The following is a 24,147-nucleotide window of genomic DNA, read 5'->3' on the forward strand; positions in this document are numbered from 1 at the left end:
GTCGATTATAAGTAAGTATTTTTCCTAATTTCAATATAGGTACAATTGGTAACGGCCTCCCTGTCTAGCAAGTTAGGGTTAGTCTATGTAAACCAAGTTATGGTTATGACATTATTATCATTGAGAATTCTTCAATATTAGTTTCGTGCATGTTTTCGTTTTGATGACTTATATGAAGTCTTTCTTGAATTTTAACTTTATACTAACTAGTGTCAAAAAAACATCATTCTATCATACATAGATCCTGTGGTGTTATGCCTATTTACTTATTAGGTTTGCTCAATTTCATGTGGATGTGGAAGGCTTTGCAGAAACTGGGAGAAAACTGAGATGATGAACATGAAGAATACATCGATTTTCACTATGCTGGTCTTGTTTGGGGCTGTTTTCTCTCTGGTTACAACTGAACCTACAGAAGATAAGAAAGTTTTGCTCAATTTCATCCGGAAGGTTCCACATTCTCACATGATCAACTGGGATATGAATACTTCTGCTTGCACTAACTGGACAGGTGTAACATGTGACCATAACCGTTCATCGATTATTGCTCTTCGTTTGCCTGCTTTAAGCCTTGATGGCCCTATACCTCCAAACACCCTAAGCCGATTATCGAATCTTCAGATACTAAGTTTGAGATCCAACAATTTATCAGGCCCTTTTCCTTCTGATTTCACCAGTCTAACAAACTTAACCGCTTTACATCTCCAATGTAATAGCTTCTCGGGTCCATTACCTTTAAACTTGTCTGTTTGGAACAATCTAGCGGTTCTTAATCTGTCAAATAACGGTTTTAATGGGAGCATTTCACCTTCCATCTCATATTTGACTCACTTAACCGCTTTGAGCCTTGCAAACAACTCACTTTCTGGTGAAATACCAGATTTTAATACTGCGAGCTTGCAAGTTCTTGACTTGTCTAATAATAATCTCACGGGAAGCGTGCCTCGATCTTTAGTGAGGTTTCCTAGCTCTGCTTTTTTGGGAAATGCTCTTGATACTGAAAATTTATCACTTCCATCTGTTTCTCCTATTCGAGCAGCATCAAAGGAGCCAAAACTCAGTAAAACTGGATTTGGCATTGTGATCGGTGGTTGTGTGTTTTTATTGGGATTAATTGCATTGCTAATGGTGATTTGGCACTTGAAGAAGGAAGGTAAGAAAAAGGATTTGCAGACAGGTAATAAGGAAAAGAAAGTCAATGGTGGTCAAAGTGGGAATGTTAATGGGGATGGAAGACTTGTCTTCTTTGAGGGAAGTAATCTTGCATTTGATTTGGAGGATTTGTTTAGGGCTTCTGCAGAGGTTCTTGATAAGGGTACTTTTGGTACAACTTATAAAGCAGCATTGGAGGATTCACACGCTGTTGCGGTGAAGAGGTTACAGGGTGTGGTAAATGTGGCTAGACGCGAGTTTGAGCAACAAATGGAGATTGTTGGGAGGACGATACACGAGAATGTGGTTCCGTTAAGGGCGTATTATTACTCCAAAGATGAAAAGTTGTTGGTGTATGATTACTTCAGTCAAGGAAGTGTTGCTTCATTGTTGCATGGTATGTTGTTTTTGTAGTCACGACTAACATTTATTAGTTATATAATAATTTAAGAAATAGGCCAAAGAGAATTTTTTTGCCAAAGAGCCGTTATTAGTCATATAATAATTTAAGAAATAGGCCATCACATACTATCCAGACACCCGTTTCATACGGCTTGTATGGTCATCCGGGTCGCACGATAGGTTGAAAAGTATACAAGCCAGTTGTATGCCTGTATGATTGGCTGAAAAAGGCCTACTGGTCGCATAAAGGTCAAAACATATGTGGCCCGTATGATGTTTTTGACCGGCAAGGAAATAAACGATGTGGCACTGACATATCCATATGGGTCGTATGACCTCTTTCACCCTGTAATACGACCCGTATGACATCATATGGCCTGGATGATATGATGAAGAAGGTCATACAGCTCGTATGATGTAATAGGCGAGTATAGGTGGTTTATCAATGGCAGGACCTAGGGGTGTAAATGAGCCGAGCCCGAGTTCGACTAGGCTCGGGCTGGGCTCATTTTGACTTACGAGATCTCGACGAGTTCGGCTTGTTTCGAGCTCGTTTTCTAAAGCTGGAGCTTGGAGCTTGGCTATTGAGTTGTTTTTCTAACCCCGAGCTCAGCTCCTTTATTGATATGCATTTTTTACTAATTTCTAGTGTTATTTTTTAAATTATAATTTTTAATAAAACATAATGTATATTATCAAGTTATTTTAGTTATAATTTTGCATATAATTAATATTATTATTTAAATGATTATTAAATACATTATATATAAACTATATTAGAGGTTCATTTATGCTTGCGAGCCAGCTCAGGCTCGATATGTAAAGTTCGGGCCTCGGCTTGTTTATATTATTTTAAGGCTCAGGCTCATTTAAGCGCGGCGATTCAAGATTTTAACGAGCCGATCTCGAGTAGCTCACAAACCGGTTTGGCTTGTTAAGGTCCCTGCAGGACCCCATTTTATAGGCCAATCTAAGCTGACATGACCCATTTCAAGCTGAACCTGTTGCCCACTACCCTTTTTGAATTGTTGAGTCGTTACTTGTTATTTTGCAGCAAATAGAGGAGCAAATAGGAGCCCGTTAGATTGGGATAGCCGGTTGAGGATAGCCATAGGAGCCGCAAGAGGGATAGCTCATATCCACACACAAGCTAATGGAAAGCTAGTCCACGGAAACATCAAAGCATCCAACACCTTTCTAAACCACCAACAGTACGGTTGTGTTGGTGATGTAGGCCTGGCGGCAATGATGGTGCCACCGCCAACAAGGAGTGGCGGATACAATGCACCAGAAATAGCCGACACTAAAAAGGTCTACCAAGCATCAGATGTGTACTCGTTCGGGGTTCTACTTCTTGAGCTACTAACCGGGAAGTCACCTACTCATGCTACATGCGGCAATGAGACTGTCCACTTGGTTAGATGGGTTAGCTCGGTGGTTCAAGAGGAGTGGACAGCCGAGGTTTTTGATAGTGAGCTTTTGAGGTACCCGAATATAGAAGAGGAGATGGTGGAAATGTTGCAGATAGCAATGCAATGTGTGGGCAAGTCGCCCGAGCAGAGGCCTAAGATGGTGGAGGTGGTCAAATCGGTTGAGAATATTCGGACCGGTGAACACAGGCCCTAGTGACATATATCTTGTGGTAGCAAGATTAGAAAGAATCAGTTACTGTTACACTAAAGTTTTTAGTTAATAAGAAATATAGGGGCTGTTTTCCAAGTGTTGTTTTCTTTTTGACTGGTTTGCTGTTTGACTTTTATATACTATTTGACTTGTTGACCTGTTCTCACTATTTTTCTTATTTGACTGAATGTTCTGCCTCAGCTATATAATAATTGTAATAGTATAAAAGGTGAATATTGTCATATATGATTATGATTGTAATGATTTCATTTTCAAACAATTGTAAGAGATAATAAAGATGGGAAACTTATATTTTTTATATTACAAGGGACTGAAGATGATTACTGTATGCAACTACAACAAGATTAAAGTAAACATAAAGGGGCAAAAATAACAACAAAATGTGCATCACAGAGCTTTGGGCAGTCTTCACTTGTTTACAATTCTTGTTTTGGTTCCACCTGAAATATGAGAAAACATGTCAAATACGTGACTAAATAGGAAAAACAGTACACATGTCAAAAGTCACCGAAATTGTATTTTTAAAACATGTAACCATCGTAAGTCACCGAATATTAGAGGTGACTTTTAATACCGAGTCAACCTGGTCAAAACTTGTTTTTAAGCCCCTTTAATACTTAAAGAATTAACCATCTTATAGATAACTTTTAAGAAAATAACAAAAAAGTGTTTGCGGGTCCACCCGATCCAAAATGGTGTCCCTACAAAAAGAAGTCATCATAACGACCCGCAGCTGATTTGCCCGGTACCTAAATTGTCAAATTTATATGAAAATTAGAGGAAAAAAGCAGACAGAATAAGTATGTTTGGTTGGAGGTAAAGATAAGGTATGGAATGAAATGAACAAAGGAATGAAATTGATCATTAGCATTCATTTGTCTTGTTTGGTTAACCTATTACACTGAAATAAATTATTACTTTATTTTGTTTTGTTTCCACAAAAAGTATGAATGAAGTAGAAATGATAAAAAATACTTCAATCTTAATTAATTTATTTTAACAAAATAAAAAAATTGCAATGCCGGCGGTAGTGGTAGCTCCGACGACAAAAATGATGGCGGCGGTGGTGATGGTGGTGGCGATGGTAGCATTGGTGGTCAGGTGGTGATGGCGATGGTAGGGTGACAGTGACGGTGGTGGCGATCAGGTGGTGGTGATCAGGCAACGACGATGGTGGTGGTTAGGCGAAAGCGATGACAATAGTTGTGGTGGCTCGGCGACAATAGTGGTGGCGGTGGTAGCGCCGTTGGTAAGGTGTTGGTGTCGATAGTAGTGGTGGTGGTGGCGACAGTAGTGGCAGCGGTGATGGAGGCAGTGACGGCGGTAGTGGTGGCGATGGTGGTCAGGTGGTGGTGGTTGACGTTGTTGAGAAAATAGGTGAAAAAGGAATGGAACAACCAAAAATTACTTTTTTCATTTCCTTTATAATGAGTCATTCCATTCCTACTATCATTTTTGCATACCAAACGCTACCTAAGAGTGTCATATAGGTTTGCCAATTTTGTTTAGATCTATATGATAAAATTAGAAAAGTCACTAAAAAGTATTACAAATCTTTAGCGAACAAACAAACATTAACGAATATAAACGGACGCAAATAAACACATTTTCGAACATTTACGAACACAACTGATCAAACATGCCATGTTCGTTCACTTATTAAACGAACTTCCAGCCGAACTGTTCACGAGCATACGCTCGGTTCGTTTAGAGCCCTACTTCTGATTGTTTAATTTCTTACTTTGAGTCCAATTCGAGATTGCATAGCTAAAAGCAATCAAAACCCTAATTTGGCCAAAATCCTACTTATAACAAACTGAGATAATACCACATGTTCTATTATTACTTAATGAAGAGATTTAATTCAACTGATACAATATAGATTGCTGATCATCGACTTGCTTTTTAGGTTATTAACTTTTTTCTTTTTTTTGGTAATTCGGGACCAATATTGACAAACATACCATAGTTAATTATGTTTCATAATTACAATATTTCCTAATGTTCTTTCAACCAGGATTTACTCATTTTATATATGTTAATATATGTTAAAACAATCATGTTCATTGGATTACATCGAAATAGAAGGCAAGCGGGCAACAAGCTGTGCCGCTACCCCTAATTGGATTGTAATTAAAAAAGGTAATGTCTTGCCTATCAAATTAGGGTTATTCTATATAAACTTGGTCATATTGATTGTTATTCAATAATAGTTTCTTGCATGCTTTTGTTTACGTGAGTTATATTAATTCTTTCTTGAATATTTTAACATGATAACGTTCAATGTATGCTTGAGTTTTTCAGTTGAAGTTTGTTTAACTAGGTTTATGCTATGTTTTAACGGATATGCAGTTTATGCTAACTTTATGTTTATTTACTTATTATTATTATTTTCATGTAGATCTAGGGAGATAATGGAGGTGATGAACATGAAGAATAGGTCAATGCTCATTACACTGGTCTTGTTTGGGGCTGTTGTCTCTGTGGTTACAACTGAACCTACAGATGATAAGAAAGTGTTGCTAAATTTTATACAAAATATTCCACATTCTCACGTGATCAACTGGCATATGAATGCTTCGGCTTGTACTAACTGGACAGGTGTAACATGTGATCATAACCATTCATCGATCATTGCTCTCCATTTGCCTGCCGTTGGCCTTCGTGGCCCTATACCTTCAAACACCCTTAGCCGATTATCGAATCTTCAAATATTAAGTTTGAGGTCCAACAGTTTATCAGGCCCTTTTCCTTCTGATTTGACCAGTCTATCAAACTTAACCGCTTTACATCTCCAATGTAATAACTTCTCGGGTCCATTACCTTTGAACTTGTCTGGTTGGAACAATCCAGCGGTTCTTAATCTGTCGAATAACGGTTTTAATGGGAGCATATCGCCTTCCATCTCAAATTTGACTCAATCGCTTTGAGTCTTGCAAACAACTTATTTTCTGGTGAGATACCGGATTTTAATATCGCGAGTCTGCAATTTCTTGACTTGTCTAATAATAATCTCACGGGAAACATGCCTCAATCTTTAGTGAGGTTTCCTAGCTCTGATTTTTTGGGAAATGTTCTTGATTCTGATGTATCAGTTCCGTCTGTTTCTCACATTCAAGGGGCATCAAAAAAGCCAAAACTCAGTAAAACTGGATTAGGTATTGTGATTGGTGGTTGCGTGTTTTCATTTGGATTAATAGCATTGCTGATGGTGATTTGGCACTTGAAGACAGATGAGGAAAAGAAAGTCAACGGTGGTCAAAGTGGGAGTGCTATTGGGAATGGAAGCCTTTCTTTGAGGGAAGTGATCTTGCATTTGATATGGATGATTTGTTTAGGGCCTCTGCAGAGGTGCTTGATAAGGGTACTTTCGATGCTACTTATAAAGCAACATTGGAGGATTCACACGCAGTTGTGGTGAAGAGGTTACAGGGTGTGGTAAATGTGGCTAGACGCGAGTTTGAGCAACAAATGGAGATTGTTGGGAGGATGATACACGAGAATGTGGTTCCGTTAAGGGCGTATTATTACTCCAACGATGAAAAGTTGGTGGTGTATGATTACTTCAGTCAAGGAAGTGTTGCTTCATTATTGCATGGTATGCTGTCAATTAGTTATAAAACAATAATTTAAGAATTAGGACAAGGAGAATTTTAGCAAATCTACCCTTTTTGAATTGTTGAGTTGTTATTTTGCAGCGAATAGAGGAGCAAATAGGAGCCCGTTAGATTGGGATAGCCGGTTGAGGATAGCCATAGGAGCCGCAAGAGGGATAGCTCATATCCACACACAAGCTAATGGAAAGCTAGTCCACGGAAACATCAAAGCATCCAACACATTCCTAAACCACCAACTGTACGGTTGTGTTGGTGATGCAGGTCTGGCAGCACTGATGGTGTCACCGCCAACAAGGATTGGGGGATACAACGCACCAGAAATAGCCGACACTGAAAAAGTCAACCAAGCATCAGATGTGTACTCGTTTGGTGTTCTACTTCTTGAGCTTCTAACTGGGAAGTCACCGACTAATGCTACATGTGACAATGAGATTGTCGACTTGATTAGTTGGTTTAGATTGATGATTAAAGAGGAGTGGACTACTGATGTTTTTGATAGGGAGCTTCTGAGGTACCCGAATATTGAAGAGGAGATGGTGGAAACGTTGCAGATAGCAATGCAATGTGTGAACAAGTAGCCCGCGTGTAGGCCTCAAATTGGGGAGGTGGTCAAATTGATTGAGGTCATTTGGACAGGTGAACAACAGCTCTAATGACATATATCCTGTGGTAGCAAAATTAGAAAGAATTAGTTACTGTTACACTAAAGTTTTTAGTTAATAAGAAATCTAGGGTCTTACTTTTACTACTAATGATTGTCATGATATAAAAGGTGAATAGGGTCACCATTTTCAAACAATATAATTGCATTCATAAGATTAAAGTCTAAATGCAATTATAAGAAATAATAAAGATGTGAAACTTAGATTTTTATATTACAATTAACCGATGATAAATGTATGCAACTACAACAAAAATTCAACATAAAGGGGCAAAAAATAACAACACATATGCATCACAGAGCTTTGGGCAGTCTTTACTTGTTTACAATTCTTGTTTTGGTTCCACCAGAAATACGAGTAAAAGATATAAGCAACGGTTTTAATAACGAGTCAAACATGTCAAATACTTGACCAAATATGAAACACACGACCCATGTCAAAAATTAGCTAAATTGTAGTTTTCAAATAGTGCCCCTAAAAAACCAAGTCACTATTATGACCCAAAACTGATTTAACCCGGAACCCAAATTGCCAATGTTGGCCTCTCTAAAGAATATAATATATTTGAAAATTAAAAGCAGGGTAAGAATGTCACATAGGGTTTGTTTACCTTCAACCTCCTCAAAATGAATTTCGTTAACTACATCAGAAGCAGCATGGTACTCAAAACTGCAAGGGCATCAACAATGCAATAGTTAAATATGCAAATAGAATAAAAAATGAGAAAAAATATACAAAAAAAAGTTTACTATATTACCTGTTAGACGAGCTAACCTCCAATTCATAGTTAGATGTAGTCTTCATAGATTGGACCAAAACAGTTACAACCTCAGTCTTCCTAGTAGTGGCCAGCAAAAGATCATATTCGGTTGGAACAATAAGCGCAACAAAATGATCACTCAACTGACTCAAGCAAAGCTTCTCTATTGCAGCAAGAGGAATCCGCCTTTTAAGTGCGTATATCTCCGGATCGATAATATAAATAGCAAAATCAGTGATCAGCACAAGTTGCTTTTTCACCTTTCCTGAAGCTGTAAACTTGAAAACTTTGTCTGCAAAGAGGACTCCCCCGTCACCTGCACAGGCATATATATATATATATATGATATGATGAAATGATTATTCTACTCATAACATAGCATAACAACAAATGTTGTTCCGATTAGGGGTAACCGAACAAGGCCTTGTTTACAGGTGATTGTTTGATAACCAGATAAAAGCAATCAGAAGCCTACAGCTTATAAGAAAGTGGTTTGAATTTACCCTGTCTGTGGAGAAGTTTCATAAGGTAGGGTTTGGAACGGACATCAACATAATCATGGCCTTTGAATTTGAATGGATCCTTGTCTTCTGTTACGGATTCCTCCAGATCTACCGCAGACATATTGGACCGGACACTCAACACTTGCAACCTTTTGGATTTAAATCAAATAGCAAGCAGCACCTCTCGATCTAACCTAATCTCAATTTCTCACTCACACAATCAAGGAGTCCTCCTCTACCTTCTCAATTTAGGCCCTCAATCCAAACCTCGATCGTTTAGGTACTAGTTTCGTAAATATACCACAGTTGCATTCCTTTAACAAAAGTTTTTTAAATAAAATAATTTTCTTATGAAATCTCGAGATTTAAATACCCGTTTGAAATTATAAAACATACCGGTGAAAATATAATTTACATAAACTTTGATTTAAAATCTGACCTATCAGATAGTATTTAATGACTATATCTCCAATCTTCAATATGTCTTTCTTATTTTATCTAACATGTTTGCTTTCCTATAAAACATTTTATGAACTTTTTGTTCAAACACAAATATATTTTTCTATACAGCTCAGCAGGGCATCTACTCTTCCCCAGAGGCATATCACACACACAATTCAACAATATCTTCGGGAGCTGTGCCCATTAGAGATATGGTTTAAGACTGACGCGTAACATGCCTGCTAGTTGTCAATTATGAATTGATCCAAACACATGTGCATTTAGTCTGAGTGTTTTATTTTCTATCTTGTGTTATAACTTTTTAGACTCTTTAAGATAAACAATATGTTTGTCTTTTCGGCTCTAAGACAAATAACATGTCTATCTTTTCAAAGTAAAATAAATTTGTTTAACATTTAAATGTATTCACAGTTGTTAGTGTTTTCTGACACTTCTGAGACAAATAACTGGTATGTCCCATAGGAGTAAATCTGTTTAATAAAAGTTTACGTATTCACCTCTCGGTTCTGTTTCGGTGATTTCGATGACCTTTTTTTTGTATTATGATGTTGGACCGCAAGGGAATTACATTGCTTACTGATTTTGACAGAACCTCGACCTATGGTACGTTGGGTATCGGAAGTTAGTTGTAAAGTACTTCTGCTTAGGTTCTGGAACTTATCTACAACTTCCGATCAGGCGTCGGGACATCATTCGGGAATGTGGCACGTACTTTAAGAACTCGTCTCGAGACTTGCTTGCTTGGGATGGCATGAAATTCGAGGCTCAGAGCTTGTCGGGTCGTCGTAGGGTTCGAGAAAGCTTTACAAGACAAGGAAATGCAAACCAAGGTTATATAAAGTGTGTGGGATTTAAGTTTGGAATGATTTGAAAACATCCATGAAGTCCCCTTTTTACAGCCAAAATCCGGAACCACCATATTTCACCACGTGTTGACCTGTGTCGCCACATGTCATTTGCATGGGCTAAGTTATTGCCATGTGTCAAATTCCATTGACGAGTTATCACCATATGTCACGATGAGATTCATTGCTTCTTGGTTAAGCTAAAAATATTAAATAACTAATACTTATGGATGAAGAATACTTAATGTCACACCCCGCCAAGGCGGAAGCGCGGGCACGTGACGTCATGCATACCGTAAGCATATGATTATCGCCAACATAAATGTATTAGGATACCAATAGTTTTAAAAGTGTTTACAAACCATAATTTGTTTTTAAGCAAAAGTAGTTAAATATCAAAATGGTATCCTAATTGTACAATGAGCTCCTGTCTTCATGATTCCTTACGTGCATTGTTAATTCACTAAAAACATACGTTTTAAAATATCAACACAATGGTTGGTGAGTTCACAGGTTTTGAGATTCGATATGAAATCACGTTATTCATAAATCATCAGTTCGCAAACAAGTATACGACAATCTGTTGAAACAAATACGATGATCCTCCGTAGACTAGATAAATCTACGAATTAATATGACGAACCCTGAGCCTATAACCAAACCACGACTTATATCCTTTTGCTCTGTTCAAATCTCACAGATGGAATATACGCACCCTTTTTCGATGCAATATCGGAGGTTAGAGCGACTAACCTAAAATAGGGGGAAATGTCAACGTCAATAGTACTATCCGTATATTCCTGTGGCTAACTCCGTTAGCTAATGGTTATAGTATGCAAGCAAGGGACTTATAACATTACATAGTTCAACTCATGTTCGCATAAGGATAGAGTGTTTTGTTTCTAATTATCGTATATAAAAACAGTTGTGTATGTTCCCCGCTGAATTTATAAAGCAGTAAAACAGTAAAAGGGGGTAGTGAAACTCACCTCGTACGTTCAGTGTTCAATTCGTTAGCAATTACAGTTTGGACCTGGGTCCGCTTCCTTCACACGTCCTAAACGCGTAAGGTCAGTTAATTATTGTTATCGACTCGCGAGTCGGTTTATGCTAGTCGCTTTCACCCAACTAGCCGTTTCGTTTATTATATTTGTGTTGGTTGCTTTCACCAACCGGACGTTTCGTTTATTACATTTGTGTCGGTTGCTTTCACCAACCAGATGTTTCATTTATTACATTTGTGTTGATTGCTTTCACCAACCAAACGTTTCGTTTATTATATTGTGTCGGTTGCTTTCACCAACCGAACGTTTTGTTGGATTTCTGGATGACTCGTTGGTGATAAGGTTTTGTATTCTTTTTGAAAGTAAATATTTATATACTTATATAAATATTAAGAATATAATTCTTCTTGTGTTGTTTTTATATAGCCGATTTGTTTGGTCGAGCAATAAATATATATTCAAACTATATATTTATTTCAAAGTAATATTTCTTTAAGTTATGATTGTAAAACCTAACATATTTGTACGTTTGTTCATAAACACTTAACCGACTATACATACCGTTTTGATCGTATAACTCGTAAAATTTATTAATAATATTATTCTTTTCTCATAGCTAATATCTAATTTATATATATTTAAGTAAAATCACTATTTGAACACAAAATATTGTTTTTCCATTCCACGTGTGCGTATTTGTTTAAAAATACTTTCCATCTCCCTAGTAAACTAGTGTGCATATATATATATATATGTATTTTTATACAAAATCCATCTTTAAAGAAACCTCATGAGTAGACATATATAATAAGCATATTTTAATCCCATTTCTAGTTATAAGACTCACTTTTAAACCATATTTATCATTCTTGCACATTATGTTTAGATTTATAGTTTTAAACTTTATTTAAACATGTTTGTGTGTGGATTGTTCATGGGTGAAAATCTTAGTATAAACACACTTTATTAATCTTATTCATCCATTTCTAAACCTTCTCAAGATATCATTAACACAACTTAGCATTTCCTTAATGTGTATCTTGATCTTTAGGTGTTAGAGCTAGCATAAACACAACCTTATAAAAATATAAAGATAGATTAGAGATGAGTTTTAGCACACTTAATTAGTTCTAGGATTATGACTATGGATTAATGAGACAACAAGGCTTGTGCTAGCTCCACTTCGCGAGGCTCAGTCCAAATCCCTGCTGTAGCTTGGAAGCTAGTAACGGGCACGGCCTGTTCGGTTTACGGGAAGAGACCGAAGAATGATTCGAACCGGGTTTGGGTCTAATAACGGACCGTAGAGGTATCTTGAGTTCGGTTTGAAGCTATAACATACCGCGCCGGTGGTGGGTGGTGTATCTATTGTGTGACGGTGTATGTTGTGTGCAGGTTGTGAGGGTGTTATGGTGGTCGTGTGGGTGGTGCAGCCGCTGCGATGAGGAAGAGGACAGTGGCGGTGATGGTGTTGTGGATTGTCGTGAACACCAGAGATGGTGGGGGCGGGTTGGCGGTACGATGTATTGTGGTGATCTTCCGGTGGCGTTATGGTGTAACGGAGATGGAGCAAGAGTGAGGACGGTGGTTGGCGGTGTTTTTGTGTGGCTGAAGGTGGTGGTTTGAGGGTGGCTCATTGGTGGCGGAGGGCTGCTTCCGGTGGTCACAAAGATGGTTGCTGGAGGTGGCCAAAGTAGTTGTTTGTGGTGGTGGTTTGTAATCGTGAATAGAGAGAGGCTGTTGGGTGATGTCTGCACACACGAATCAGAGGGAGAGATTTAGTATGGTGAGAGCTGGTTAGTATGTGTTTGTATTATCTTTCAAAGAGTTCCATTATATAACAAAAGAAAAGTTAGTTTGCATTTAAATTATTCTAATATAATAGTATATATAAATATGATGCATAACCAGCTGGGCTAGCCCAGCTGGCTAGGCAAAGGATGGGAAGACACGGGGAGACCCGGGTTCGATCCCTGATGCCGACCGGATTTTCCCTGATGCATAAAACCTGTCGTGCCTTCGGGCGGGGTGAACGGGGGTTTTACCGGGAATGCCAAATGATCCTTAGGTTCCAGCGTGGGTCCCGATAATGTCAACATAGTCTGGACCAAGGGTGATGGGGCCATGAATGCGGTCGCGTTATCACTTAACTAAGAAAGTTGCCGTTCAAAAAAAAATATAAATATGATACATGGAGATTGTGTGTGATATAATATTGAAGAAAGTATGGGTGTGGAGTGTGTATCTGTCGAAAATCAAAAGGAAAGAAAAGAAAGATTTGTTTGATGGTGATTGGTGATGATTAGCTCTCATTTTTTTTACCAACTCTTTGACAATATGGATATTTGGAGTAGATATTTTTCATAGCATGATTTAAAATTTGAAAGATAGGTGGTATGATTATTTGTCTTTGCAAGAATTCGAATGAGGGTACTTAGGAACCATAGATTTGGATTAAAATTCATCTTATAATGATTTAATTTGTTAATAATCATTGATGGTACTAAATGTTAACTTCAAGCTAGTTATTAGTTATGTTAATTATGATACATTTAACTATATAGGTTTGTTTACCTGCTTAGTTATCTAAGTGTTGAGTCAAATGAGCTCATGCATAATTAACGTATACCATTACATACTCGTGTGTGTGTATACATAACTCGTTACTCATAGTTAACTATTTATTAGATGCACATTTATGAGTATAATATATATAATATTCAAATGTAATATTATTTTAAATCTCGTAGACAATGCATAAATATAAATTCATGCATTATCATGGCGTGCAATGTTATTTCTTTTCTAACCAACGTCCGTATGCCTCTGCATGTATGGTACCATTTACGAAATAGGTTCGTCAACATAATAATAACTGCTCGAAGAATAAATTTGTTTTTTTTTGTTGATTTTTTTATAATATAATACACAAATTATATTCGTATAATATAGAATCTAGCCTCATAGGTTCGCTAAATACGTGCAAAATTATCACCAACGCTCGTATCCATCGAATAAAATAAGAAAGTTTAAGTAATTTCTAAAATACTTAGATGCAATGTATCGTGCACATGGGATTATGCTAAACTCGTTGGGATTAAACTTAACAAAATTTATTCAACTGGGAATTAACATAAGGAATCAAAATTAGGCATTGTACGGAAATTGACCTGTTTAGCGGAGTGTCACATTCTCCCCACGCTAAAAGAATTTCGTCCCGAAATTTAGTTGATGTTAAGTCCTTTAAACGGGTTATGGGGATGACCCTTGAAGGAATGGGCCATTGGAATTGAGTGGAATGATATATACGTCTACGAAGGATGAATCGCATAATTTAAGCGTTTATATGATAGACACAAAGGTCCATGGTGTTGCGAATTCTTGATGAATACTTTCCAATGAATACTATTAATAGTTCTTGGAGATGTTATGATTCTAAAACTGCGCCAAATGCTTAACGTAAGTGATTTTTGTATTATTATTATTATTATTATTATTATTATTATTTATTTTTTTTATCATGGGAGACACCATTGAAAGGTGGCCATCAAAAAGAACAAATGATTTAAACTGTTATCTTGACATAGGAGTTAGTTGCCGAGATTGCAATAATTTTAATTCGTCGGCGCCAATAGCGGGGAACTGAGTCGTACATTGAAAGAGAGTAACAGATTTTTTCTCTCTCGATAGAATGATATTTAAGATGGTATTGGTAGCATATTGTTTGGTTTAACAATGCACAGACGAACATATGAACAAATTTGCATAGGGATATGCATGATATCCATTGCATAGAAGGGAGAGTGCATTAAAACCAAGTATTACGCTCAAGTATTACACAATCTGACGGAGAGTGTGAGCCACACATCCAATGGAAGGAATGAATTCAATATATTAGCTAGGCAGTTGGGACGGACTTATCTATCTCTTGTAGATTATGCAAATAGTGAACTCTGTCATTAGGAACTGGTTGGCTAAAGAAGATTTCTGATATCTTGTTGCATAATCTTAGTGCATCTTGCTAATATCAAGGTATCCACGTATCCACAAATTGATTATCACGAATAAATTTAGTGTTTGATAGAAAAAAAATAGGATTAATAGAGTGAAGACTCAGTGACAATGATTTATTAAGAAGTTTGAGGCATATAGGAAATATTTCACTTCATAAAGGATTTTAGAGTTTTCGCACATTGGCGTGCTAATTATCAATGTCAAAGACAACCATGACATAATTATGGGCACGAGCCTTTTTAGAAGTATAGTCCTCGCTTAATATGTGTGGCTAGTGATAATTTTATAGAGAACAAACATTCCCATGGAGTGTCTTGCTTTAAAATTAACTAGAAGGAAAATTCAAATTATCAAATAATTAGTCGAGACTCGAGAGGCTCATTGTGAACACAAAATTAGGAAGGTGAATCATATAGTTTATCTCCCGAAGTATTCGAATTTGTTAGCTCCAAAACGCTAACTTTGCAATGAAAAGGGTAACATATTAACCCCGCTTTGATGTGATTTATAGAGAGAGATAACATTTGTCTTTTGTATCCTTAACATAGAGGTTATTAGTCATGCCACGAGAAGCATCTTGTGCTTCTAGTGATTGGAATTTGTGCAAGCAACATAGGAACTTATGTGCGTAAAATTCATGTTTTAAATAAAGGGATAATCTTACTATTTGCTTTATAAACACGAAACAGAAGAATCCTCATGGGAAGCAAGTGAGTATGGTTGTAGGCGTCGAAGTTGTTTATTTTAGACTCTAAGGAGTGCTTTATGAACACTGTCGAGTGTTGAGCTTATAGCGATTGAAATGGATAAAAGACTTTAGATGTGATAATCATGATTTATAAGTTGTCATCATTTGGGAAGTCTTATGCCATTCTAAGCCCACTAGTACTATAGATCATTTCATACCTCTAGTGGCAAAGTTTATTTATTGGATTTGATCCGTAGATGCCAATGTTGATTGCTCGTGTTTGATGGACCAGGCATGGGGGAGAGGGCACGGGGGAGAGTGTAAATTCAGGTTTCTCAGTATAATGTAACCTTATTCTCACCCCCTTAGCTCACTCCTCCTGAGCATAATTGTTCATAAGCTCTCTGAGCTGGAGCAAGTTCCGTTTAACACCTTCCGGCGTCATATCTATTATCTCCACCGGAATTAAAAAAATCATTTCTTGGAGAGAAGATTCCACTTCTAGTTGAAGGTGGTGTTTGGAAATCAAAAGATGATGACGACATGGCTGCCAGCCTGCTCGTCTCCGGCGAACTATAGCCGATATTTTTCTCTAGGGTGGAGTTATTAAGTGGCCGATCATCGTTCGGAGGAATATTCTTGCCGGGATTACTCTTTTCAGCCATGAAAGAACAATACTTGAGAACAATGGAGCTGAAACTACCAGAATCTTTGTTCTAAGTAGCACAACCGCACGGTGTGTTCCAGTTGTTGCTACAACGATGTAGCTAATAACAAGAGTATGGCGGTCCAAGAGTGTATCACAACCAAAGCTTCTATTCCTACTAAGAATCAAAGAAAGCACGACCGGTTAGCCTCACCGTAGGAGGGGGTCTTCTACGATCAGCCTCCGGTGTGAGAATCAGTGATATGATATGAAGATAAGGTTGTAGGAATGTAAAAAGAGAGTTTAGAGAGAATAGAGTGAATTTTAAATGAGAATACCTTTGGTGACATGTCCCTTTTATAGGCACTCGGAAGCTTCCCTGGGGAAAGCTGAAGCTTCTTAAGGGGAGAAGGTCAGCTCTTCTTTTAGCTTATGCAGACTGGGTGTATGCCATTTCCGTATAAGACTTGTTTAGCTTTTATTTGTCTTCTTATTACTTTTACTTTATGGCAGACACCAGCTTTTCGTCAGCCATGATTTTTTCTGACGTTACTGCAGCAAGAGCTTTCTGATCAACTTAGGAACCTTGCTGGGTAAGTGTCGAGCTTCCCCATCTGGCAGCTTAAGTTTGCTGCTTTCTTATTCCTAAGCTTCCCTAACTTGTAAGGTTATGTTTGCTGCGCATTTGTTCTTAAGTTTCTATAGCTTGTGAGTGGGTAGGGGTACCCACGTCATCAACCAGCATATGCAACCTAACCCAATTCTTTGTAAATCTATAAGCCAAGGTGTGTATAAAGTTGCGAGTTGCCGATCCAGTGGTGGTGAGGAAGTTTACCCGCACTAGTTGTTCGGAAGTGAAATACCAACCGTGGTTCTTGGTGGTTACTTCCTTTAGAGATTCGGTCCATTATAACCAAGATTAGAACATGAATAGCACATCAAACAAATCTGGTTACCGGCCAGGGTTAACACAACACGCAGGAAATAAATCATCGAAAAAAACAGGAAGTCTACTGGACTAAATATTGTCAGATTGGAGCCACCCACCCCAATTATAACGGCTGCTGGTGGAACACGGCGTGATTTTGAAAATGGAGACTTCGCGAATTACTAGTAATGTGTGCCTGAATGAGTCTTCTTGTTCTTGTTCTTGTTCTAATGTGAATGGTACCGTTGTTTGGTTGAATGGTGATGCAATTGATAAATGTTATTGAAATTATGTGAAGTAAGTGATTTATTGAGATTTAAGTGATATTTTTTGTAGGTGAATGTGTAACAGAGCATATGATTGAATAACCAAATCGGTGGAGTTCAGAGGTGGCCAAAGGATGTGGTGGTGAGCTAGAGTTAATGATTGAAGATAAAGGAGATGGTGGTTGAGTGGCTAAATTTTTATGTTCTACTTATCAAAGATGGGACCTCACTTGACAAAGGGGTTTTAAGAAAATAGGAAGGAAGTAAAATGGTTCAAAGAAATATATTTAATTAGGTTTACATAACTAGCCCTTTAATTGGTAGAAAGACTACAATGCCCCATTTGCAATGCATATGGGGTGACTTAAATGAAAAACTTAACATCCAATAGTGTAAGCAACTAAAACCGAGACAAAAATCCATATAAATGATAAAGAGTGAAACTTATTTTAAAAAAGGACGCATTTCATAATTTAACTAATTCAAGATGACAAAAATTGTAATTTTCTCTCAAATCAAGGGATCTAGGAATTTTGAGCCATATATGGAATATAACAGTAAACAAATAACAATTTACCTAGAAATTGGCTAGAAGATAATAAACGAGAGTCTGGTTGACTTTTGAAAGTCAAATCTTGAAGAACACCACCAAAGAGGATGAATTCGTGTAATTGAAAGTGTTTTAAAAATTGGGAACAAAGGAACATAGGCTAGGGTTGTGGGTATTTATAAGAATTGTAGTATAAACGTTTTAATTCGTTAATTGGGTTAAACCCTAACTTGATGAGAAAGTTAAGATGTTTTGAATGATTAAGGTAAATCTTAGAGAATAAGTTGAGGGTATTTCATGTAAGGTGCTTTAGAACATCTAAAAGTCGGTTAAATGAAATATAATTGAGTTTTGGAGGCGATTTGGTGAATCAATTTGGCTTGGAGCACAATTTTCGTGATTTGATGTTGCATTATGTATCGCGAAGGTCTGGAAGACAGATCTTCACGCAGCGCGACCCAACTAGGTTCACGAATGTTCTTAGTTCAATCACGTATTGCAAAGAACCCTGGCTAGGTCTGTCGCGTAGCGTGACCCAAACGGAAATCTAATTTGGTCCTAAGTTCATCATGTATCATGATAGATTAAATGCAAAGTTCTTTGCGTAGCGTGAGGGGTGGAAAATCCCATAAAATTTAGAATTTGAAAACTTTGACCTCTGAACTTTTATTAAATGCAAATGTTAAATAAAATTATGTAAAATAGCATTTGTGATCGAATTTTAATCATATAATAACATAAATAAAATATAAAAAATGCAATATACACCATAAATGAACTAAAATACTCGACTTTTATTCATAATAAAGATCCGAATTATAATACGGCCCAGGTATATGAAAATGAAAAAATGACCAATGTAACACAAGTGATGAATGATGATGTGATCCCGAACCCATCCCAAGCGACCCTTACCCAAGACCCGATACAGGAAGTGGTGACCTGGTCATCCTAGTCAAATGGATGTGCTACAAGTTAGGAATAGAAGTTAGGAAAAGAGTTAGTGGGATAGCCACTGCTCCCACGTTGCATGTTTCCTTGTTATTCTCCAAATAAAGTGCATGTAGTTTAGGCTAGATTCTTTATTTAAGCATTTGTGCTTCAATTAAAAAAAGGCAGAAAAGAAAATCGTTTCAAAATTTATGTGTTCTTAATCTTTATTGCTTGGAGCTTGACCCCCTCTAAGGGTTATACTAACAAATGAGGATGGTGTTGGTGGGTCCCACAACCTAAAATCAACCACCTTCATCTCTCTTTAACTCGACCAGCGATTAAAGGTTTGTTCTCGTCGATTCCGTGGAGGCTAGTGAGAGTAAAATCTGGAAATATGAGTGCCGCCGGAAGTTGCAGGTGTCGCCGGAGAAGATGATCAGAGCTTAGGTGGATGGGATGGGGCTACCAAGATTACGGCAGCCCAAGGACAAGTGATTAAAAGGTGACTAACCAATTCCACCTAAGAAATTAGTCAGGTAATTGGTGTTCGGCAACTCAACCACTCGAAACGACAAAGCTTTCATAGTCAGTGCCCATCCAATTCAACCCTCCAAAAAAGACAATGAGGTAACCACACTCTCGCCTTCTCTCCCTCACCCGTTTAAAAAGAGAAAATCTCAAGAGATGGTGTCATGAAAGATGATGGCTTGATGAAACGATTTCAAAAGCCAAATTAAACGTAAGTATTATATTTGATCTTATTACTTTATTGTTTGTACATTCACTACATCAAATACTAACCCTTACAATATTTACATATAGCCGTTTTATAAGAAAGGTCAAATTTTTTATCAATTAAAATAGAAGATATGATCAACCAATCAAGCTTACACACGAGCAGGTCAACCAAAATAACATTGTCACCAAAAGCAATTATTAATAATAAAAAGACAGATCAGTTATAATGAAAACATATATCATAATTAATGTTAGGACAACATTGGTTGCATAGACTGTACGTACCAAAAAAAACTCTCTCAAATGACTGAACTAAAAGTAGTTCTCAACATCTAACGTCGATGGATGTCCAACATCGGGAATCAAATCCTTAAAACTCTCAACAGATGGCATAAATGCATCAATGTTTTCAAACTGAACCGGGTCAAGTGACCCAAAATCCTAATCCATCATACAATATGGAGCTTCATTACCAACCTGGAAGTCAAAAATATTATCCAAGAATGATACGCTATCAAAAACGCCCGACCCTTTTTGGTCAAGTCCATGAACTGGACCCCACTCGTTCGCTGACTCACACTCTTGACTATCGTTGACCGGTCCAACCGGTTCTTTTGAGTGAGTAAAAATTTGATCAAACCTGAGAACGGACGTGGGAGACAAAAGGATGTTATGTGACTCTTCGCCCGAGTCATAATCCGACGATGTAGTAACGCTGATCGGCGGTGGGTTTTGTTCAACCGGCGGAGGGTTTTGTTCAACTGGTTGTAGCGTTTCATCAACCAATGGTGAGGTTTCAGCCACGGGTGGTGTGATAAAGTTTGTCACAGCATTAGGACCGCGGAGTTTAATAGCCGCGCTATCATACACCCTAGCGGCCTCCTCTGCGGTCTCAAATGTCCCGAGCCACAACCGTACACATCTCACCGGATCCCTGATCTCGGCTGCCCACTTACCCCAAGGCCTTTGCCGCACCCCTCTATACTTCTGGGGCTTTATCCCCGGAGTTTTCATCAGCTTCTGCTTAGTCTTTAAACATGACTCTTTTTCATCTGTACACATCACGGTTTGTATTTTAATCTCACTAACGTGCTTCTTTACACGGCGCCTTTTAAGGACCGTATCATCTTCATCGCTGGACGAATCAGTGGCATATGGATCCGTCATCCATATGCGAATGAGTCTTGGACATGGTGTGCCTTCTTGATCGGATGCATTCTTCTTGGTTGATGGAACCAACATTGTCAATTCTTTTTTGTGCTTAGTATGTTTGATCGGAAATTACATGGAGTGATCATTCATGTTTTTCTTTTCTAGTTATTAGGTGATCCGATCAAGAATGTGACCCCAAACCATAAAGACATTAACTAAAAGATGGTATTTTTGTTAAGAAATTAATCACTTGAAAAGATGAATCTTTGAGATTGAGAAAGAGAAGGCAACCAAAAGCTGAGATATTGAATTTATAGTACACATACGATGCTTGATAAATTATAAAAATACTATTATGGCAATAATATTTGCTTAAAATAACAATGTAATAATAATAATACAGCATTAATTAATAATAATATGTAAGTTGTTATTAGTTGTCCTATAGTTTAACTTTTTAAAAAACAAGATTTGTATTGTTGCAATTAAACGTAATTATTCAATCTCTCATAAATACAATTCTATTTTTACAGGGTTTAAAAGGATTAATGGTCTTAAAATTAATAAAAAGGTAAATAAAATAATTGCTCACATGACAAAAAATTTAAAAGGTTTGTTACATAATTACTATTACCGTTAAAGTACTCATTTTTCTTTTTTGGTATATTAAAGATATTGGAAATATATAGTGTTTATAGTTATAATGAAAGTTTAATTATTTGTAAATGCAACTCAAAAAGTATTTTTTTGTTAAAATCACTTGCAGTTGAAAGTGTAGCATTTATTTTTTAAATACAACCAATCTATTTTACGAGCATCAAGTGCTAATAAGTGTGAACGTATTCTTAAGTTAATATGGGATATCCATAGTAAAATAAAAGATTTTATTAGTACGGTTTATAGAAATAGTTTTATTCTCCTTCGTTCTTGAAGAGGTATGTACCCGCCTCAACATCGAGCGGGGCGGGTCAACCCACAAGATATATACAAGACATTAGAAATCAAAGATATTATCAAGGCACAAAGCCAAAACTTATGCGCACAGCGCACATCACATATGCTCAAGCATCACATATGCTCATGCATCACATATGCTCGCGCGTATCACATGCTCACGCATCATATATGCTTATGCATATCACATCGTGCGTGGCGCATCCGCGCGCGGCGCATATCACATGCTCGCGCATCATACATGCCCACCCATATCTGCGCGTAGGGCATCCGCGCGTGACGCGTATCACATGCTTGTGCGTATCACATCTGCGCGTGAGAATAAAGAGAAGACCTCGCGCATCCTCAGGATGGGCGCATATCACACATGCACATAATCAACCTCGTCCTTATCCAAATCAGGATTAGGGTAACCTTGATTGTGCACGTCAGACAACCTTCCAGAAGGCATCTTTTTAAGGAATAAGGATATGCTGATGTTGACAGCTGCTAAATGAAAGGTGGACAGCTCAGCATGACTCATGGGTTACCACGTGATTATAACCAATGAAAAAGCACCAGGTGTCTCCGAGGACACGTGGCGCAAATCGATTGGAGGAGGCCAACAAAACCCTAATCTGGTCTTAGCTCAATCAGTGGAAACCCTAGCACTATAAATACATCATAACGTACACAGTTACAGAGACATTGATTCACCTTGAAGCACATTCAATCACATAATCATACAGAGTAACATACAGTATTCAGCTATTAAGCAATACTCTCCAAATTCCCTTACTCTCACATTATCATCTTCTCCTACATATACTTATTCTCACGCCGGAGGGTTACCCCAAAGAGGACCCCTCTGTCCCTTTCTGAGGGGTAAGTAACGGCGCTGTTCATTTTGTAGGTGGAAGAACACAGATCCAGAAGAACCATCGGTGAAATAGTATAATCACACCCGAGGAAAGTAGATCTGCTACCAGTGAGTAGATCCACGTTTCTTCATTGGCGCCATCCACTGTTACATCGGCAATTAGATCTCATCAGATCTACATAAAAAAAAACAATCACCATGGTTTCTGGCGTTCGTAACGTTGATCAAGCTCTGGAGGATATTGAACGTGAGGGTGTTAACGACGGACAGCAGGTTCTGAGGGTTCCGCGTGATTCTACGCGTACCACCAGCAACCGTCCCTTCGTCACAACCCCTCACGGCCAGACTGAAACTCCTCCAGACGATCTCACGTTACAAAATCTGGCCGGCGCGAAACAGAAAGGACCAATGGGTCCAGAAGAAGAAACAAATGATCCGAATGAATGGCTCATAAACGAGCAGCGGCGTCTGATGGAGAAGTACAATGAAATGGTCAAACAGAAGAAGCTAGCCGACCAAACACAAAGGCAAGCGTTTGATAAGCAGACTACAAAAAGGCCGCGCGCGCCGGAAGAAGGACATTCTGTTCACACTGCACACACTGAGTTCAGTGATGAAGAAGTGCATAGCATGAGGAAGACGCGGGATACTCATGCAGGAGGCTCACAGCTCCGCGCGCCTGTGAACATGGCGCCTGGAGCCAGAGCCGATCTGGATCTGCACATGCCGTACAGCCCACCAGTCAGAGGGCAAGTGGACGTAACCACACCCTACAGACTAGCCATCTTGGTGAAACACTCAAAGTTCACTGCGCGCATCGCGCAGGCTCCCATCCAGCACAAGACCAAGATGCCAAGTGGTTTGGGTAAATATGACGGCACGACAGATCCAGACGATTTCTTGCAAGGTTTTTACAACACGGGAAACCTAGAGAGCTGGACGATGCCAACATGGTGTCATATGTTTGCTCGCTGCCTAACGGGCGCGGCGCGGGTATGGTTCGAGAGCTTGCCGACTGGGCAAATTGATGGGTTCGAGGAACTATTAGAAAAGTTCCAAGCCCACTTCGTACAGCAGCGCAGGCACACGCGCGATCCTGATGACATCATGCACTGCGTACGCAGGAATGATGAAACGATTGAAGATTACATCACTCGGTTCAATCAGGAGTCTCTGGCAATCGGAGGTATAACCGAGCAACTCCTGCGCGTGGCCTTTATACAAGGCGCGCGCAGTGATCAACTACGACGAGCTCTCGTAAGCAAAGATGGCATGCCCACCACGTGGGCCAAGTTAATGGAGGCATCGCGAGTTTTCGCGAGAAATGAAAAACAGATTGCCCAAGATAGGGCAAGAGAAAGAGCGCAT

The 24,147-nt window shown here is 38.3% G+C and overlaps 1 protein-coding gene and 2 pseudogenes across 2 annotated transcripts; 1 reads left to right on the top strand and 2 right to left on the bottom strand.

Moving 5' to 3' along the window:
• The first annotated feature begins 306 nt into the window (after positions 1-306).
• Positions 307-7,393, top strand: LOC143548914 (uncharacterized; annotated as a pseudogene). Its single transcript, XR_013138039.1, has 5 exons — positions 307-1,549; positions 2,609-3,179; positions 4,425-4,544; positions 5,600-6,796; positions 6,897-7,393. The product of XR_013138039.1 is annotated as an uncharacterized LOC143548914 (transcript).
• A 595-nt stretch (positions 7,394-7,988) lies between these two features.
• LOC143548916 (uncharacterized) lies at positions 7,989-8,861 on the bottom strand. Its single transcript, XM_077039955.1, has 4 exons — positions 8,741-8,861; positions 8,235-8,553; positions 8,088-8,146; positions 7,989-8,023 (listed from the first exon to the last, which is right to left on the bottom strand). The coding sequence occupies exons 1-4, from the start codon at positions 8,859-8,861 to the stop codon at positions 7,989-7,991; spliced, it is 534 nt and encodes a 177-aa protein (XP_076896070.1).
• An 11,299-nt stretch (positions 8,862-20,160) lies between these two features.
• Positions 20,161-21,116, bottom strand: LOC143548911 (pathogenesis-related genes transcriptional activator PTI6-like; annotated as a pseudogene).
• Between the last annotated feature and the right edge of the window lie 3,031 nt (positions 21,117-24,147).

Source organism: Bidens hawaiensis, unplaced genomic scaffold (genome assembly GCF_021521415.1).
Source record: "Bidens hawaiensis isolate Kalapana, Puna unplaced genomic scaffold, B.hawaiensis_p1.1 tig00015319_1, whole genome shotgun sequence".
In the NCBI taxonomy this organism is placed as follows: domain Eukaryota; kingdom Viridiplantae; phylum Streptophyta; class Magnoliopsida; order Asterales; family Asteraceae; genus Bidens; species Bidens hawaiensis.